The sequence below is a fragment of the Mycothermus thermophilus genome, assembly GCF_041956435.1.
Source record: "Mycothermus thermophilus strain CBS 625.91 unplaced genomic scaffold VTJ04scaffold_1, whole genome shotgun sequence".
NCBI classification, from domain to species: domain Eukaryota; kingdom Fungi; phylum Ascomycota; class Sordariomycetes; order Sordariales; family Chaetomiaceae; genus Mycothermus; species Mycothermus thermophilus.
Genome location: NW_027191427.1, coordinates 126,162 through 142,390, shown reverse-complemented (window position 1 = coordinate 142,390; position 16,229 = coordinate 126,162). Strand labels below are relative to the sequence as shown.

General features: G+C 54.4%; 2 protein-coding genes across 2 annotated transcripts; one reads left to right on the top strand and one right to left on the bottom strand.

The window, feature by feature from the left end:
- Positions 1–1,491: 1,491 nt before the first annotated feature.
- Positions 1,492–2,829, bottom strand: VTJ04DRAFT_47 (uncharacterized protein; the record flags this gene model as incomplete). Its single annotated transcript, XM_069362735.1, has 2 exons — positions 1,492–2,625; positions 2,686–2,829. 2 exons carry the CDS (start codon positions 2,827–2,829, stop codon positions 1,492–1,494), a joined length of 1,278 nt encoding a protein of 425 aa, XP_069222657.1.
- An 8,830-nt stretch (positions 2,830–11,659) lies between these two features.
- Positions 11,660–13,748, top strand: VTJ04DRAFT_46 (uncharacterized protein; the record flags this gene model as incomplete). Its single annotated transcript, XM_069362624.1, has 5 exons — positions 11,660–11,745; positions 12,313–13,135; positions 13,366–13,446; positions 13,521–13,638; positions 13,723–13,748. The coding sequence occupies 5 exons, from the start codon at positions 11,660–11,662 to the stop codon at positions 13,746–13,748; spliced, it is 1,134 nt and encodes a 377-aa protein (XP_069222656.1).
- Between the last annotated feature and the right edge of the window lie 2,481 nt (positions 13,749–16,229).

Below are 16,229 nucleotides of genomic sequence, written 5' to 3'. Positions count from 1 at the left end.
ACCCGCTCAGAGTCGACATCAACCCCCGCATCGCTCGCTCCGATTCAGGGGGACACAGCCTGGCTTGGGTAAGGTACGTAGCATTACGTTCACCCCATGTTCTGGAGGGATGCTGGGAAAAATATCAACTCAGGACCGGGTGTCTTTTTATACATACCTAATGTGTACACTGGGAAATATCGGCTAGCGCATGTGACTAAGATAATAGACAAAAACAGACGGTTTGGGAGCAACAATGTGAGGTGGCAAGAGAGTGAAACTATTCGTAAAAATGCGGGGGCAGTGAACTGGGTGAGTGATCAGAGGCAAGACAAGTCCACAAACGCATCTTCAAGCTTACACGATGAGCTGCGAAACTCCGAGTCACTCACTGTCTTCGTTACTGGTAGTAGTATCTGTCATATTATCCGTCATCTGACATCTCTGCAAACTGGTCCCTAATTATTCCTGCCATGAAGTGTGCAAGTGTCTGTGTTTCCATCCAACAACAACACATCTAGCAGTCATCAGTGTAGCCTCCGATAGCATATTACCCAGGCATGTCTTGTCTATCTAGGTAAGAGTTCGGAGGTGTAAGTGTCTAGGGAGAAACTAAGACTCCAAAACCAAGTGGCCGTTTGTATGTACATACGACCAAAACGACTCAAGATAGATATAAGACTCACCCTTCCAACCATGAGCAAGCTAGGACGCTTAGAATAGCAAGCAAAGGCTAGCACAAAGCTTCAGGCACAGAAGTCGCACGCAAGACTCATGAGGCAAAACGTTACGAACAACAAAAAATTGCTTTCCATTCCATCCATTTTCCATTCCACACTTCCAAGCCTGACCTAGCTGCGTAGCTACCTGTCATTCATCAACATACATCGTCAACATCAACATCAGTGTTGGCCCCATCCACTCATCTGTCCATCCATCCATCATATGCATCTTCATCACAATGCCATCCCATCCCAGCCCCATCCCCCCAATCCCAACCCTCCGTCCGAACCACCAACCAAAGAGACGGCCATCCCGAAACAACAATGACACAAAAAACAACAAAAACAAAACCTCCCAAAAAAACCAGACAAAGCGAGTGACGAGAAGAGAAACAACAACATCCAACGCGCAAAACAAACAGAAGACCACCGCCACCACCGTCGTTGTTGGCCACCACCACCACCACCTCCTCCATCCAAGCCACCAACCCACGTGAACTGCGTTGAGCAAAAAGGATGTCGTCATCCATATCATCATAAGATGATCATCATAGCCATGCCGCGGTTGAAAGGGCAAAACCGGGCAAATGAAAAAGTGGGGGGTCTTGCAAAGAGAAGGCGAAAAAGAGAAAGAGAAACTACCTACTCTCATCACACCAACAAAAGGCAAACCCCCAACTCCAACTCCAACAACTCCACCTCCACTTCCAACCTCCCATCCACCAACCCAACTGGTCCCATCTCATCTCATCCCAACCACAACTGAGTCCAACTACCCCAGGCTAGGTACCTACGCCATCCCCGCAACCGCAATCCCCTCCTCAATCCTCCTCACCATATCCCTCTCGCGCGGACTCCTCGGGCTGGCATCGATCCCCAAAATCGCGCTGATGCGCGTCTTGTCCGCCTGCTTCGGGGCGCCAGCACCGCCAGCACTGGCAGGAGCACTCGCCGAACCATTGGCACTGGGACTAAAGCCAAACTGCATCGGCGGCACCGTCGACACAGCGCTCGAGCACGTCACGTGCGCCGAGTAGAGCTGCTCGTCCGGGCTGGCGACGGGGGTGATGGGGGTGCGGGCCGCGATGCCCACGTTGAGCGACGACGACGGGCCACCGCTGCTGTTGCTGCTTCCCGAACAGCCCTGGGAGCTGCTGCCGGCCGGCGGCGTGCTGCGCCAGGCCTGCTCGAGGACGAGCGGGTTCGCGCCCGGGCCGTAGTCGGCGGCGATGGCGGCCCAGAAGGAGGCGCGGTGGGCGTTGTAGATGGCAGTCAGCCGCGCCATGTCGACGGGGTGGCTGGCGGGCGGGAAGCCATGGGGACCAGAGACGGCCCCCGACGGAGGGGGGAGCGCTGAGCAGTCGAGGCGGAGGTGGCCATGGGGACCGTGGTGGGGACGGCCCGAGGAGGAGGACGAAGAAGGCTGCTGGTTGGCACCCGGTCCGCGGTAGCCTGTGGAGGACGTGACGGCAGGCCTGGCGGCGTGAGGAGGGTTCGGGTCCTGAAGAGGATTGGGATAGGCGCGGGTGGCGGTAGGGGAGGAGCCCGCGCCCATGGACACGGGCTTGGGAAGGATGGTGGGGAGGTGCGGAGAGGTGTTGGACTGGTGGGCCGTGGCGGTCATGATGCTGGGAAGCTGGAGTCCGCCGGGGCTGGTGGCGCCGTAGGACCCGGCCGAGACGGGCGAGACGGACCGGCTCGACGAGCCGCCGTGCTCTTGGATCGGCGAATGCATGGTGGCTTGGAGCACCGGTGAGTGGTCGTTGGAGGAGCCCGAGGACAGGGAGGTCGTCCGTTTCCGGCGATTGCTCCCGTGGCTCAGCTGGTGATAGTGGAGGCGGCAGGCCAACTCGGTCTTCTTGAGGTGGGCGGCAATGTGCTTGTATGGCATCTTTTGCATGCGCGTCTGGAGAAGATATGCTTCCTGTCCTCAAGTCAGCGTGATGCCCCTTCGCGACTCGACCCACAAAGGCCGGCCACTCACTTCTTCCTCGCTCCACGCCCGCCCGCCGCCGGTCGAGGCCGGCTTCCTATTCTTGGTGATGCCATACTCGTGACGCTCGAGAACGTCGGACCTCGGGGTATAAGGGAGACGTTGCCCCGCCATTGGCATAACCGGAGACATCATGATGGATTTTGTACGATATGACCGAGATTGTGAACTCTCCCAAAGCAACTGTCCGACCAGGCGGAGTGTCCCAAGTTGAAAGGAATAAAAAAGGAGAAGAAAAGCAGAACTAGCTGCTAAAGAATCGAAGTCGGCTTATTTCGGTCGACACCGGACAAATGACGAACGACTCGGATATGGCAGAATACCGTTCGGTGTTGATGTAGGCAGGGTTAACGGCGGCCGAAGTCGAAATCCGGGGACACACAAACAAGTCGAGGTTGATATAAAAAAAGGGACGACCAGCGGACGAAGCGAAGTAGTATAATAGACCAGATTATACCGTTCAAAAAGTCAAGGTATTTCTCATCCAAAAAAGAGCGTGGGCAGCCAAAGCTAGTTGGTGACGATGAAAGAGTGACAACGTCAGCTGCGAGAGAAGAGAAATAACAAAGAAAAGAAAGGGACACACACGCGACAGCGCAGTGGTTGAGTGAGGGAAAGAGATTCCAGACAAGCCCTTGGTGGGGAGAATAGGATTAGAAAATAAGAGAAAAAGAAGCAGAACAGAAATCGAAGCGGGGGAGAGGGGAGGAGGGCAGGAATAATAATGCGACAGTTTATTTTGATGCATGACGTTCTCGTCGGCTGCGGCTCAACCAGTCCCACAGGGCAGACTAGGGGGGGTGGGTGGTCGGCACACCCCAGACCTGAGGCCTGTTACAGGTCTCTGGGAAGCGACCAGGGATGGAGGTTACTAGTTACACGCCGAGGATACATCGCCAACGTGGTGTTGTAGTAGTGACAAAGAGCCCAGACCATGGCAGGGACCGGGCCGTCGAGTTCTGGAGAAACGTGGTCTGTGGGAGTCATGACGTCCAGGATGCAGGGCGTGAAAGAAGGCACAACGAGACAGAAGAAAACGACGAAAAGAGAGAGATAGAGGTCGCCACACAGGCACTGGGAGGTCGCATCGAGACGCGGTGCCTGTGTCGAAGTCGCGCTCGGCCCTTGCCGGGGGGTCCGCAGCCAAGACAGAGGTGCCCGGTTGTACGCAGTTCCGGGAACTAGGGGTCTTGCACAAGTCATGCTCGTTGCCCAAAACGGATGGAACAAAACGTTTTTTGTGGCCTTTCTCCAGGGCGCAACGCTTGTTGCCGGGTCCTTCCTGGTCCCGAGGTGGTGACGGGATGCTGGATGCTCGCTTCATGGCGGGGGTGAGGCCAGATGGAGAGCAAGAAGGTAAGCAGCGCGTAGAGGTCGTAGAAACAGATCTAGAGCCCCGGTCATGCCATCTTGAAGACGTTTGGTAGTCGGCCACTGGGGTAAACGCTTCATGGGACTTAGGCTGGACCTGACTGCCGAGAAACGATCTGACATTGTCCACAGCCCGAAAGGTCGGGAATGTCGACGAAGGACGATGGAATGAATGGCTGAGATACTGAAAAGACCATATTCTGAGGGCGGTGAGCATCCCGCCAAGATGGATGGTGGAACACGACGATGTTTTCCTCTCTGATGGGATGATTATGGGCCTAGAACCGGCGGACCAAAACAATCCACCTTCAACAACACCAACAACAACGCGAACGCAACGGTAGGATTGGATTCGGGCGGAGAAGCGTGGCGGTGGGTGTTGTCTTGGGTCGCGTCGAGATATTCGCTCTGTCGCTGTGTCGCTGAGTCTCCATGTCGCGGATCTGCGGATTCAAAGAAAGAGAAAATCAGGAAACCAGGAGGTCTGTGTCTGATGTTTGACACAGGCACGCCTTTTGCTGGTCGTCGCTGCCAAGTGTCGCAGAACACCCCTGTTGCCTGCAGTTTGCCTCTCATTGGCCAGATCTAAGGGTGAGGCTCTTCCTGCAGGAACCCCACCGCCCCACTCTCCCCACTGCCCCGCGCTTGGCCTGGGAGTCTCGTTGGACGTCGGCCGTGTTTGGTTTGATCTTGAGCCGCTTGAAACACAATCTTGTTTCCAACTTTGCCATTCTCTTGCTCGTCTTGTTCAGATGGAGACGGCGGCGACTCGACAACAAACAACGAGAAAACACAAAATACCACTTTCTTCCCTGTCTCTCAACACGAGCCTCATCGAGTGCCATCAAGCATGGGTTCAACAACAACCTGGCCGCTCGGACCGGACAGGTGGTTGCACACCGCAGTTGTGTGTGCACAGTTCGGTGATGGTCGGAACATCCGGCCGGCGGCTCCAGACGGCTCTTGAACCCGGAATCCAGGACAACCTGGAAGATGGCAAGGCACTCAGAAGCGGCACATGGCTGCCCGGCGATCCAAAGACCCCAGATGCCAAACATGCTCACAACCCAACACATGCTACACGCTCATAGTGTGTCCTCGCAACTTGAATCCAGCTGAGTTGGTCTTGCGACATGTCATCGTGCATCTCATCTTATCATCAGTCTACGTTCCATTTCTGCTTCTCCATTCCATTCATCTGATAAATACCTACCTAACGGCTTCACTGCTGAAGAACACAAGACAAACTTCCATCCAATGCACAATGACAGCATACTCGTACGCCCCTGCACCACCACCCCTTGTCCAAGGCTTTGCGCGGTTCCGGGCGGCCACCGTTGTGGTCAAGCCAAACCCCAAACTCGCTAACCGTTGGCGCAATCTCAGCCGTGTCTCAGGCCTTTCCCCATCAAGCGCCCCCACACACAAGCCGAGACGGCCCCACTTCTCCCGCGCCGGGGTGCCGGAAACTTTGCTCTGCTGCCGGGCTGGACCTCTGATGACATCTCGCAGCACGCCCAACCCGATCGGGACATTTGCTCGAGAATGACCTTGGTCAGGTACCGACCAGCCTCGGGCAACACAAAAAACCTTATTCTCGATTTTGGTGCAACAATCATCTGATGGCCAACATTGGATGATCTGGCCAGTTTGGCAGACCCGACGACATATGAGGTTGTCTGTTGCTAATTCGGATGAAAAACACACAACACGCATTCTTCGATTCGAAACCTGGGCCCGTCCTCTCTTCCCGCTCTATGATGCCGTGTGTTTGGTTTGAAGATTTGCCCCCATCCCCCATCTCCAGGGACTTGCCCAGTTTCTCTCGCGCGGGTTCCGTTCAGAGAAACTGCGGTAGACCTGCGTCGCGCTCCGTTGTGTCTTCAAGGGAGGAACGCTCTGCAGGATCGACGAGGTCCGCCATTCGACCTCACTCAGGCATCCCGGAAAGAAGTTTCTCCCGTCTCTCCACGAACGACCTCCGCTCGTCACCCGCCTGTGGCGGAAACACACCTGCACAAACGGCCTGCAGCATCTGCTCAATGACCCAAAATGCGGTCCTCCTCACGGTCATCAACAGGGACGGCGCGTAATGAGACTCGGCCGGCCTGGTCCATGGCCAGCCTGATGGTCATCAACAAATCTTGACATGCACATGCCCCATGACAGCGACAATGACAGCCCACCACGTCATATGAGCACACTACCTGTGGTCTACGTGATCGCGCCCTAGCTTAGCGTCATTAATGCCGTGTGCCTGTCTCCATGGACCCTTCCTGTCGCTGGGGTTAGCCCTGCCCCTCCTGTGCTGTCAACAGGTTCCTGGCGGATGCGGAACAAACATCACCATCCCGCGGTGTGGCTGGATGGAAAGCCAGAATGATACGTGCATGTGTATTCCAAATAAGAGACGGTGGGAGGGGGGATGTGCGCGCGTACCTGCATTGACCGGCCCGAGGTACGGTATGCCAACATCGGACCACGTGTCTAGGGGAAAAGAAGGCTTCTAGATGTCCATCACGGCGTAGTTCACCCGCGAATCATCCAATCCCTCATTCCCATCCCTCGCACATCATCTGAAGAGTGAGGGAAAGGACCGAGCGGTTTGTGATGTCGTCGGGATTGCTTTCCGTCTATCATCCCCCGACCAGCTGCCTCTATCATCGTGCGCTCTGACGTGAGGCTAGGCCAGCAACGAGTTGGGACGATATACATCCGATCCCCAAATGCAGATCCAGATCAAGAATCTCGCAAGTACGCTGGTGCGCAACCTAACCTACGAGTACACCCCTTCTAACCCCTTTCCATCCAATCTGGGACAATACAACACCAAGTCCGTCCATGCGTTCACCAAGATTACGAGTCATTTGCTTCATAGTAACGAGACCCTCCAGCAAAAAGTCCGCGTGAGCAACACAGCATGAATGTGATTGCTGGATCGCCCGGCGATGATCGCCGCTGTGATACTCACCGACGTCAAATCATGGGGCAAGATCGGACGATACACACACACACGCACGCACACACACACAGCCCTTCAGATTTGCGCTTGGTCGGCACAGCCTTCGGCAGTTGCGTTTTCTTTTCTTCTGTCTCGGCAATGATGTGTTGTTGGTTGGGGTAGCGGGATCGGATGAACAAGTCGCTCGGTCTTTCTTGGGTTGGAGGGGAGGAGGGGAAAACCGGGTTGAGTAATTCTTGGGCTTTCTCGAGAGAGAAAGAGGGTCCTTCTGGGTTTGTACATACATTCGTGTGGTTGCTTGACACGCTCTCTTTGTTCAGTTTCGGTGGTCTTGTGTGATGAAATCTCTCTGTGTTTTTATGCCTCATCCCAATAGCAAATGATGCGCCCATCGAAATAGTCGACTATGTCTAAGGGTAGCTAAGGTATCCAGGTAGCTGACTACATTCCATGAGAGTGGACACATTGAACCCATCTTTGTTGTGAACACCCACACCGCCTCACCTCTTTGCTGTAGTGTCTGCCCAGTCTTGTTGGAAGTTGGCAACCAACGGGTCCTCTTTCCGGACCCTCCGTTTCCAGTTTCGATCACCTACATACCGGGCCATGGAGATCCCGGACAGGCGGTAGATCCGCACCTCCGCTCTGAGAAAATGAGAAGGTTTTCTTGAATCGAAAACCGGAAGAACGATGATGGCGAGATCAATAGATCATAGCTCCAATCCCTTAATTCCCTTGGTCAAACACCCTGAGGCTTCGACTAACTCGACTGTGGTATGCGCTTCGCGTTTGGGATCCAAGACCCCAACGGATCGACTGACCCGTTCTGCATCCACCGTCGTCATCTTCCTCCTGCCCCAGGAAAATAAGGTTTCTGGTCTTCGAGCTAAGAACGTACGTAACCTAGTTCGAGACGCATGTGGCTTGGGGTTTGGCATGGGGTCTACAGAATCTGTCTGGTCCGGGCAGGTCTGGTCGACTCAAGTTCCGTCTGGGACAAGACGCGGGGCTGCCGTCGCTCCGTGAAACCCCGATCGACAGGTACACAGTAAATCTCTACGGAAAACTACAGATAGGTCTGGAGGAATCTTCTCTCTTGACGCTCGGATTTTCGTCTTCTGCTTCTTCTTGCTTCGTGATCGCTGTCGTCTCGACCCCTACTCCTTGACCACGCAGTTTACTTACAACCATGCGTTATAGCACGCGGCAAGTAAACACGGCATGTTGTTCTGTTGTTCTAGAAGCACTGCGACGATGAGTCGGGCGTTGAGCGACGAGATGCGCATGCGCATGCGCATCGGAACGTGACAAGAGGAGGTGTAGTAAGTCGATCGGTGGTGTTGGGATTCTCGGGATTCGAACTCGGCAGTCATGGAGGTAGAGAATCTGGGTTCGAGGCTGATTTGCTAACAGTCGCCTTGTTGATGGGCTCAGAGAAAAATGGTCTTTGGATCAGGTACCCGGGATCCTGGACCTGACCTAAGAGGTACCTGAGGTACTACCTTATTGCCTTGCCTGTCAAATAGCCATCTATTAGACTCTCCTCATTCCACTTTGACGTCTCCCTCCATGAGCCGCACTGGTAGTGGGAGGGTTGGGCTGCCGCGGGGCGGCCAACGGCTTGCAAGGGAAGGCCCGGGTCCGAAATCCCGAAATCCGGGAATTGTCACAGGGATCAGGGGTCGAGACGAAGTTCCGAGTTTCGAACCTGGATTTCACTCTCAACCCTTCCCTGGAACCTGAACACCAAACCCCACGGTGAGATCCCCTACTGCAACACTTCCACATGGGCTCTTACATTGGATGTGTGCGTGCTGTGCCTACTACCACCAACCTGAGATGTCAGGGTCAGGAACAACGACAAACACCCACACAATCATAAACAGGAGATGTGCCAACACGACTCAGTATGGACGAACATGCAGAAGGGCGAGCAACACACAGACGCCGACAATACCATCCGACTGTCGTCAATGACACCCTCCCAAACCGCCCAATCTGCATGTTCGCTGACCTAACCAGGAACTGGCTCCCGTTTCAGGCGACGCGTGGTTCCTGAACCAGGTAAAAATCGAGTCCAAGATGTGTACACAGCAGTGTGCCATGGCAACCTTACTTCAGGACGTCGTATGGAGATGAACGTGCGCGTGGTGGTGAAAACACGCCGAGGAACAGCAGATGTCTCGCTCATCCAAAATCTCACTTAAATCTCATAACTTTGTACGACCAACATGACGTGGTGCAACTCACGTTGTTCTCCCTGGCGAGATGAGACCGGATCGTGAAGAAAAATTGAAACCGGGCCGTGGGCATGGGCGTTGATAGTACGGGCTTACCGAGCGAGTATTGCTGTCTGCGTCTGATGACGATGATGAGGATGATGGCTGTGTGAACACTCATCACTGACGGTCAGAGACCTCAGGTATCTGTGCTTGTCTTTTGTTCTGACATCCCATCCATGCCCAAAATCGTTCATCACCCCAGCCAGAAAGGCGGCCAACCCCGATGTGGCTGCAACCCGCGCTTCGGGACCCGTCCCGAACAGCATGCGTCATAGTTCGGCCCGCTTGCTCGTGAACCGCTCTCTGACCACCTCTGGGCTCCTCTGGCAAGAATACAAAGTAAAGGACCTAGTTACGCAAAAGAGCGCAATAGGTTACACACCTCCCCATACTCTGTTGATAGAGAGGTGTTTTCCCCAGATTTAAGCAACATGACGAGACTTGCGACCAGCCACCTAGTGAATCCATAGCGGATATGGGCCTGGCATGGGAGATTCGGTTGTGGTCCGTGTCCCGTCACCAAGCAGTTGTGGACCCCGCTTCCAAGCACGTTCCCGTGCCGTGCGGGGCGGTGGGACTTGACCCAGTACCTCCGCTGCATGTTCTTCTCAGGTATCTCTTCCCACAGCTCGAGCCGCGGGAGAAGTGGTTCAAGACATCAAATCGAAGATGGGAAACCGAGCACATGGTCAAGAGATCAAGATGAAGAATGGACGAGACACGCAAAATGGGCTAGGCGATAGCATTAGAACCGCCTCACTAAGGCTTCTAGGTGATGGGCATCCAACTAGCTAGTCGACGAGTCACCGTCGACGACGCACGCAGTCTGCTTGTCCCGATCTTGGTGCATCTTGGCGGTGCGGTTACCGCGCGCAGCCCAGAATTTCCCTGGCTTTTCTCCGCCTCGGCCAGGACGCAGAGGCTGGTTTGATGATGCTGGCCATTGGAGCGTGTTTCTCGATGCGCAGAAAAATCACGCCGCCTCGCCGGCCGTCACCTCTCATCACCAATCCAACCGTTAGTGCCGGTGTGTCAACCAATCCATGATGCAGCTGGAGGGACGGGCTCGCCTTAAAGGCTGACGGCATTGCCAACGGAGTCAGTCACATTTCTGGTTTGCTGTCTTGAACAACGCGTACATCGAAGTAGACGTAATGCGAGGTCAGAAAACCTGAAGGACGAGAAAAGCGACAAGAACAAGGCGATGACAACCTGGAAACCCAGCAAGCCGCACCGCCGAGTTGGGGCGAAAAGGAACGGGGATGCGACCATATGATTGGCCCAATCGCCCATCTTCCGCCCCATTTTGAATTCTGACCAATCAGAGGGAGACATTCCGAGTCTCCACTTTTTCCGATTTTCCGATCTTCGCACAAAATGCGGCCCACCCCAAGGTTCTCTCGAGGCCAAGGTTCCCGTGAAGTTCCTCTCCACCCCTCCCAGAAACAAAAGTAAACACTGAACACACCCCAACACCTGACACGATACCTTTCTACACCCCCAACAACCCCCTCCACTTGATTCTCCCATCCCTTTTTTATTTCCCTCTGGGTCCAAGTACAACACAGTACTTGTCCCGGGTGTTGACCTCGTGGCCGAGTCGCCCCTCTCCTGCCGCTGGTCATTTGGTCAAACAACCTCAGTGGTACCTTGTGACTTTCTCTCTCCGCCCACAACCAAAACCTTGGCCGCAATCTCATGCACCTGCGCTTCGGGAACAAGCTGATCTGACCCGAGGTCAACACAACCCGTGAGTAACTACCCGCCATTTTGCCTTTGTTGTCGTGCCTTGTGCTGCAGGCCATCTTCCATTATACCACGCCTCGCGAGTCAAGCTCAACACCTCAACACCGTGTCGTGATGGCTTGACGCGTCGTTCGTCTTTTTGGATGCACTCGTCCCAGTGTCTCTCTGGCAGCTCAGCTTGGAGCTTGGATCACGCGGCTGAGTTGACCTGCAAGGCTGGCATTCATGTTCCATAGCCTACCCCCCGCGTTTTGGTCGTGTTCTTCCTTGGGGTTGAAGTTGGGAGGACAAACATTCCATCTTCATCGTCATCAAAACTCTGCGCATCTCATCTGAAGTACTCTCTGCCTATTGCATACCGACCTCAACCGAATTGTTTGTTCACTTTTATTTTTCTCCTTCTCACTCATCCAACCTTTTTCTCTCTCACTCATTCAATCTTTTTCCTCTTCCCCTCATTCAATTTTTCTCTCCCACTTATTCAATTATTTTCTTCCAACTTCATCAATTCTCCTCTCAACTCATTCAGTTTTTTTCTCTCTCATTCGATCTTTGTGTTGGTGGTCACTAACACGCGGCCGTTGCGCCTCGAGGTACCCAGGCCATGCAGCACTGGATGATTCCCCCCGCTTCGACTGTGCCGGCAGCCCCGGCCATGTCGGAGTACCTCTATTCGAACTCCACCGACCAGTAAGTACTTCGTTGTCTTGTACCGCCTCGTATCCCGTCACCCGCTTCTGCTGCCACAACCCGCCGTGCCGGGTACACCATCCCCTCCATCACTCTCGACGTACCTTTACATGTTACCCTGCCCTCCTCATGTACTTGATGCCTTTTCTTCTCCCAAACAACGTTCCCGCACACCCCAGGAGCTGAGGTGACAACAAGACATTCCACGTGAGAAATCACCGGAATCGTCTCTCGGGTACCTGTCCCATACCTGGTTCCATCCCATCTCTCGGGTCGGTCATCACTGTTACACGCCGGATCGCCGGATGTACCCTCCGTTCTGGCACCCAGAGCCCGGGTTCCCTCGGGTCTCTTTGACATTCGGAGAGTGTTGCGGAAACAAGCGATGAAGGACCGGCAGATGCCCGGAGAGGCTCCGTCGCGGACTCCGCGACTGTCGGATCTGATCCCCACATTCCAACCCCAACAACACCTTCCATCTCCGGGACGGTCCCAACAACACCATCTTCAAACACAGTGGATTTCCTCTGCCTCGGGTCCTATAACTGACGGTCCTATCCAACTCAGGCAAACCCCTTATCCTCCCCAACAGCAGCAACAGCCGCAGCAGCAACCCCAGCAACAGCAGGCGGCTGCAGCACAGCAAGACCTCAACCGCCGGGATCAGCAGACTGAGTACCGCTATCCCAACCAGCAACCCCAGGCTGCGCAGCCTCAGGCTCCTCCTCAGCACCCACATCAGCAGCACCACCCATCTCATCCGCAGCATCGCGGTCCTCATCCGCATGGCCAGCAGCCTCAGGCCGCGCCTGCACCTCAACAGCAGCCTCAGCCTGTTGCCGCCGGCGGACCCGGGAAGCGGAAACGCCCTGCTCCTGGTACCCATGCACCTCAGCTCCAGGCCCAGCATGTTCCTCCCCACGCTCCCCAGCACGTCGGTCCGCATGTTCCCCAGCAAGCTGCTCCTTATGGGGCTCCCCAGCCGGCTCAGCAACAGCAAGTCCCACAGCAGCAGAAACAGCCAGGCAGCGCTCAGCCGACACCCATGACCAACCCCCAGATTCCTCAGCCATCTCCTCAGCAGCAGGGTCCGCCGCAGGCACCACATCAGTCACAGCATCCTCAGCAGCACCCGCCGCAGCACCCGCAACAACATCCACAGCAGCCGCAAGGTCCGCCACCGCCCCAGCAACAGCAACAAGCCGGGGCGGTTCCGGCTCCGGCTCCGGGCCAGCCCGTGGCTGCGCCTCCTCCTCCGCACGCTGCCGGCAATCCGGCACTTCCGCCGCCTGCTAAGAAGCACCGGACCAATACGCCGTGGACGCCGGCGGAGGAGCTCCGTCTGAAGCAGATGCGCGATGCTGGCCACAGCTGGGCTGAGATTGCCAAGGTGAGTTTGCTAACATATTTCTTTGTTAAGCCTATTGTCGCGGATAGTTTTCTTGGCGCGGATGGCTATTTTGTCGCGGATAGTTATCTCGTGGTGGGGAATTATTTTTCCGCAGATAGCTATCTTGTCGCGGATTACTATCTTGTCGCGGAAAGGTTTACTGCCGCGGATTAGGTTATTGTTGCGGATTATTGGTGTCGCGGACAATTACTAACAGAGAATTTCACCAGACATTTCCTACTCGTACCGAGGGTAGCGTCAAGAAGCACTGGTACAAAGATATGCACTATGCTGAGTTTGCCGAGGACGAGGTATGTGATTTTGCTCCTTACTATCTCCTGCTCTAGGCCAGGTGGGATTCTAATACGGTTTCCCCTTACCATAGAAACAAGCCTTGTTCGCTGCCATCAAGGAGTACGAGAATGCGAAATGGAAGGTCATTGGGCAGAAGGTTGGCAAACCGGCCAAGGCCTGCGAGCAGTTCGCCAAGGAGAACTTCCCTGGTAGGTTCTTTTCTATCCGTCTCTCCCTAAACTCGCATATCAAACTGTTGGACATGGGATGACTGACATGCCTCTTCGCTACAGAGCTTTTCCCCTCCATCAAGAGGTAAATTGCGGAGTGGAATCCAGGACCACAGGACGTGTACGACAACCAGCACAGACTGGTACCAAGATTTCCATCTCCTCCCTCTTGCGAGGCTGAGTTGCAGTGGCTGTGTGCTCTTCCCCTTTGCTCATATACGATGATTTGGTGAAACTACAGTCTTGAGCTTTTATTCTGCGAGGTTGACCGCAGACCCGAGTGAGAAGCACGGGATGATAGTTGCGGTGGTGAAGATTGAGATGGGCAGAGATTTTCGCGGTTTACTTTGGATGGGCGAGTGAAAAATCACCGCCATCAATCAGTACCTAGCTGTCCCAGTCAGTGGGATAGGTATGCAGAAAAGGAGAAGAGGAAGTTGACTGAGCTGCGTTGTTTTTGTCTCCGAGAGCCGTGTCTCTTTTTGGACCGTCGTGGATTATGGACAACAAGAGAGAGAGAGAGAGACAGAAGCGAGGTTTAATAATCATGACGCTGTTTTCTGGGGAATCGATGACAACTGGATTTGCCGTCGTAACAATGTGATCATGGTTGGCGTTTTCACACATGCCTTGAACTCTACAGAGTACCGATTTTGGGATCATCAGAGAGATGATGATACCGATGTGTTCCAGGTTTCCGTGTGCAATAGTGACCTCGTTAAACCCAAGACGTCCCGGGACCGTGGACTTGGGGTCGCGATGGGTCGTGATGGGTCGTGATGTGGCTTCTACACAGCACATATATGGACTATGGCTGTGGTTTTTTTTAGGGGGTTTCGCTTCTTCGTATTTTTAAGCTAAGATGATGTCATGTCACATGCTGCGGGGTGGCTTTTGGAAACTCAAGGTGAGTTGAGGTGGTGAGAGGAGTTTTGCGCTAGACCCGACGCCTACAAACTGTCTGTATCTGTGTCTAGCACTAACACTCAGGCTCTGGAATGTGGTACTGGGGCGCTGGAATGCGGGACAAGGCGTTGGCACGTGGAGCTGAGCCAACATGACTGGTTTGGATATAACCGCATCGTAAGTAAGGTATGTACGACACCCCAAGGTGAGAGTTTTGGCGCAGTCTCATCTCTACGGAATAGCTAGGGAGTGAGACGCCCAACAGGTCAAGTGAGCAGTGTAAGTGAGAACGAGCGATGAGAGGGTTCTTAGTCATCAAAGCCCCATTCATCCTTGAGGCTCCATGCGTGGATTCTGTCATGTCGTGTCATGTGCCATGCCGTGCTTTCTTGGGTTCTTGGGGCTTCTGGAATACGAGGCGGGTAAAACGGGAAACTTGGGGACTTATTCATCGTCATGTCACCCTCCCACCTGATACTCGAGTTTTGATTCGATGATGCTGTTGCTTCCCTTTGCCTTTGGAAGTGGAGAAGTAAGTTAGTTGGCTTTTTTGACGAGCCCAACCCAACGTGACCCGACGTCATGCCCCGTTTTATAGGGTAAGTTGAGGTTGGGGACAAACCTCACTCGCCATGTCTGTAATAGATGGACTGGATATCTCGTGAAAGTTTGAGCCAGTCTAGAGAGGAACATGTGGAACGCAGGCAGCGAAGGAGCTAAGCCACCCACCCCGGATTTTGGGGGTGTCCACTCTTGTGCATGCTGCGTGGCGTGGCTGCATCCACTAAGTAGGTACTGGACGGCGGGACAGTGTTCGTCCCACGCGATGGGAGATACAGGTTGGGATTGCAGCGCGAGAGAACACAAGGCTGGGGTCTTTGGGGTTTGACACTGATAGTATCTGTTCCGTAAGGTTGGACACAGAGAGAGAATGGGACGGAGGAGAGTTGTACAAAACGGGTGGCTGCCGTCAAGTGCCGTTTGACCGATTCGAGGTCTTTGGGTCTGGGCTGCTGGGCTGCTGGGCGTTTTTGTAAGTATGTACATACTGTGGCTGGTGTGTTTGCTCCTGGAGGTCGATTCGAGGTTGGCGTTGGTTTGCCCATCGCGAAGACGTTCCCCCTTTTTGGTTCCCCTTTTTTGTTCAGAACGGAAGTTATCCGCGGTCTTGAATCTTAGGATAGTGCTTTCCAGGGACAGTGTCTCTTTGTCAGAACATCGTCATTTTTCCACCATCTGTACGGTGGACGTCAAACCGTCAGGACAGGAGCATCTTCACTTGTCTCGACTTGTCACTTCAAGCTCCTCTGCCGGCGTAACGGTTTTGCATGGGGGATTCGTACTCCCTGCCTTTTGCAGACCAGTCAGCCCACGCAGGGCCGGCTGCCCGGTTGGTCTCCTCCACGAACGGGCCGCAAACGCAAAATGCAGAGCCAACACGAGAAGGGATTGGCGCCAACCTTTGGGGCTCCACAATCTCCTCTCTCGTGCTTCATGCGTCACAGTCCGGGGGGGTGGGTTGACGAATGCATCGGTTTTACGGACAGTCGTACGGCATTCACTTTAATTCCATATGGAAGTGCACTGAAAAGGAGGATGAAAGTTGTTATGAGGCTTCCAGACTCGACTCGATCCAAAGGAATCTGGAGTTGCAACATTAATAC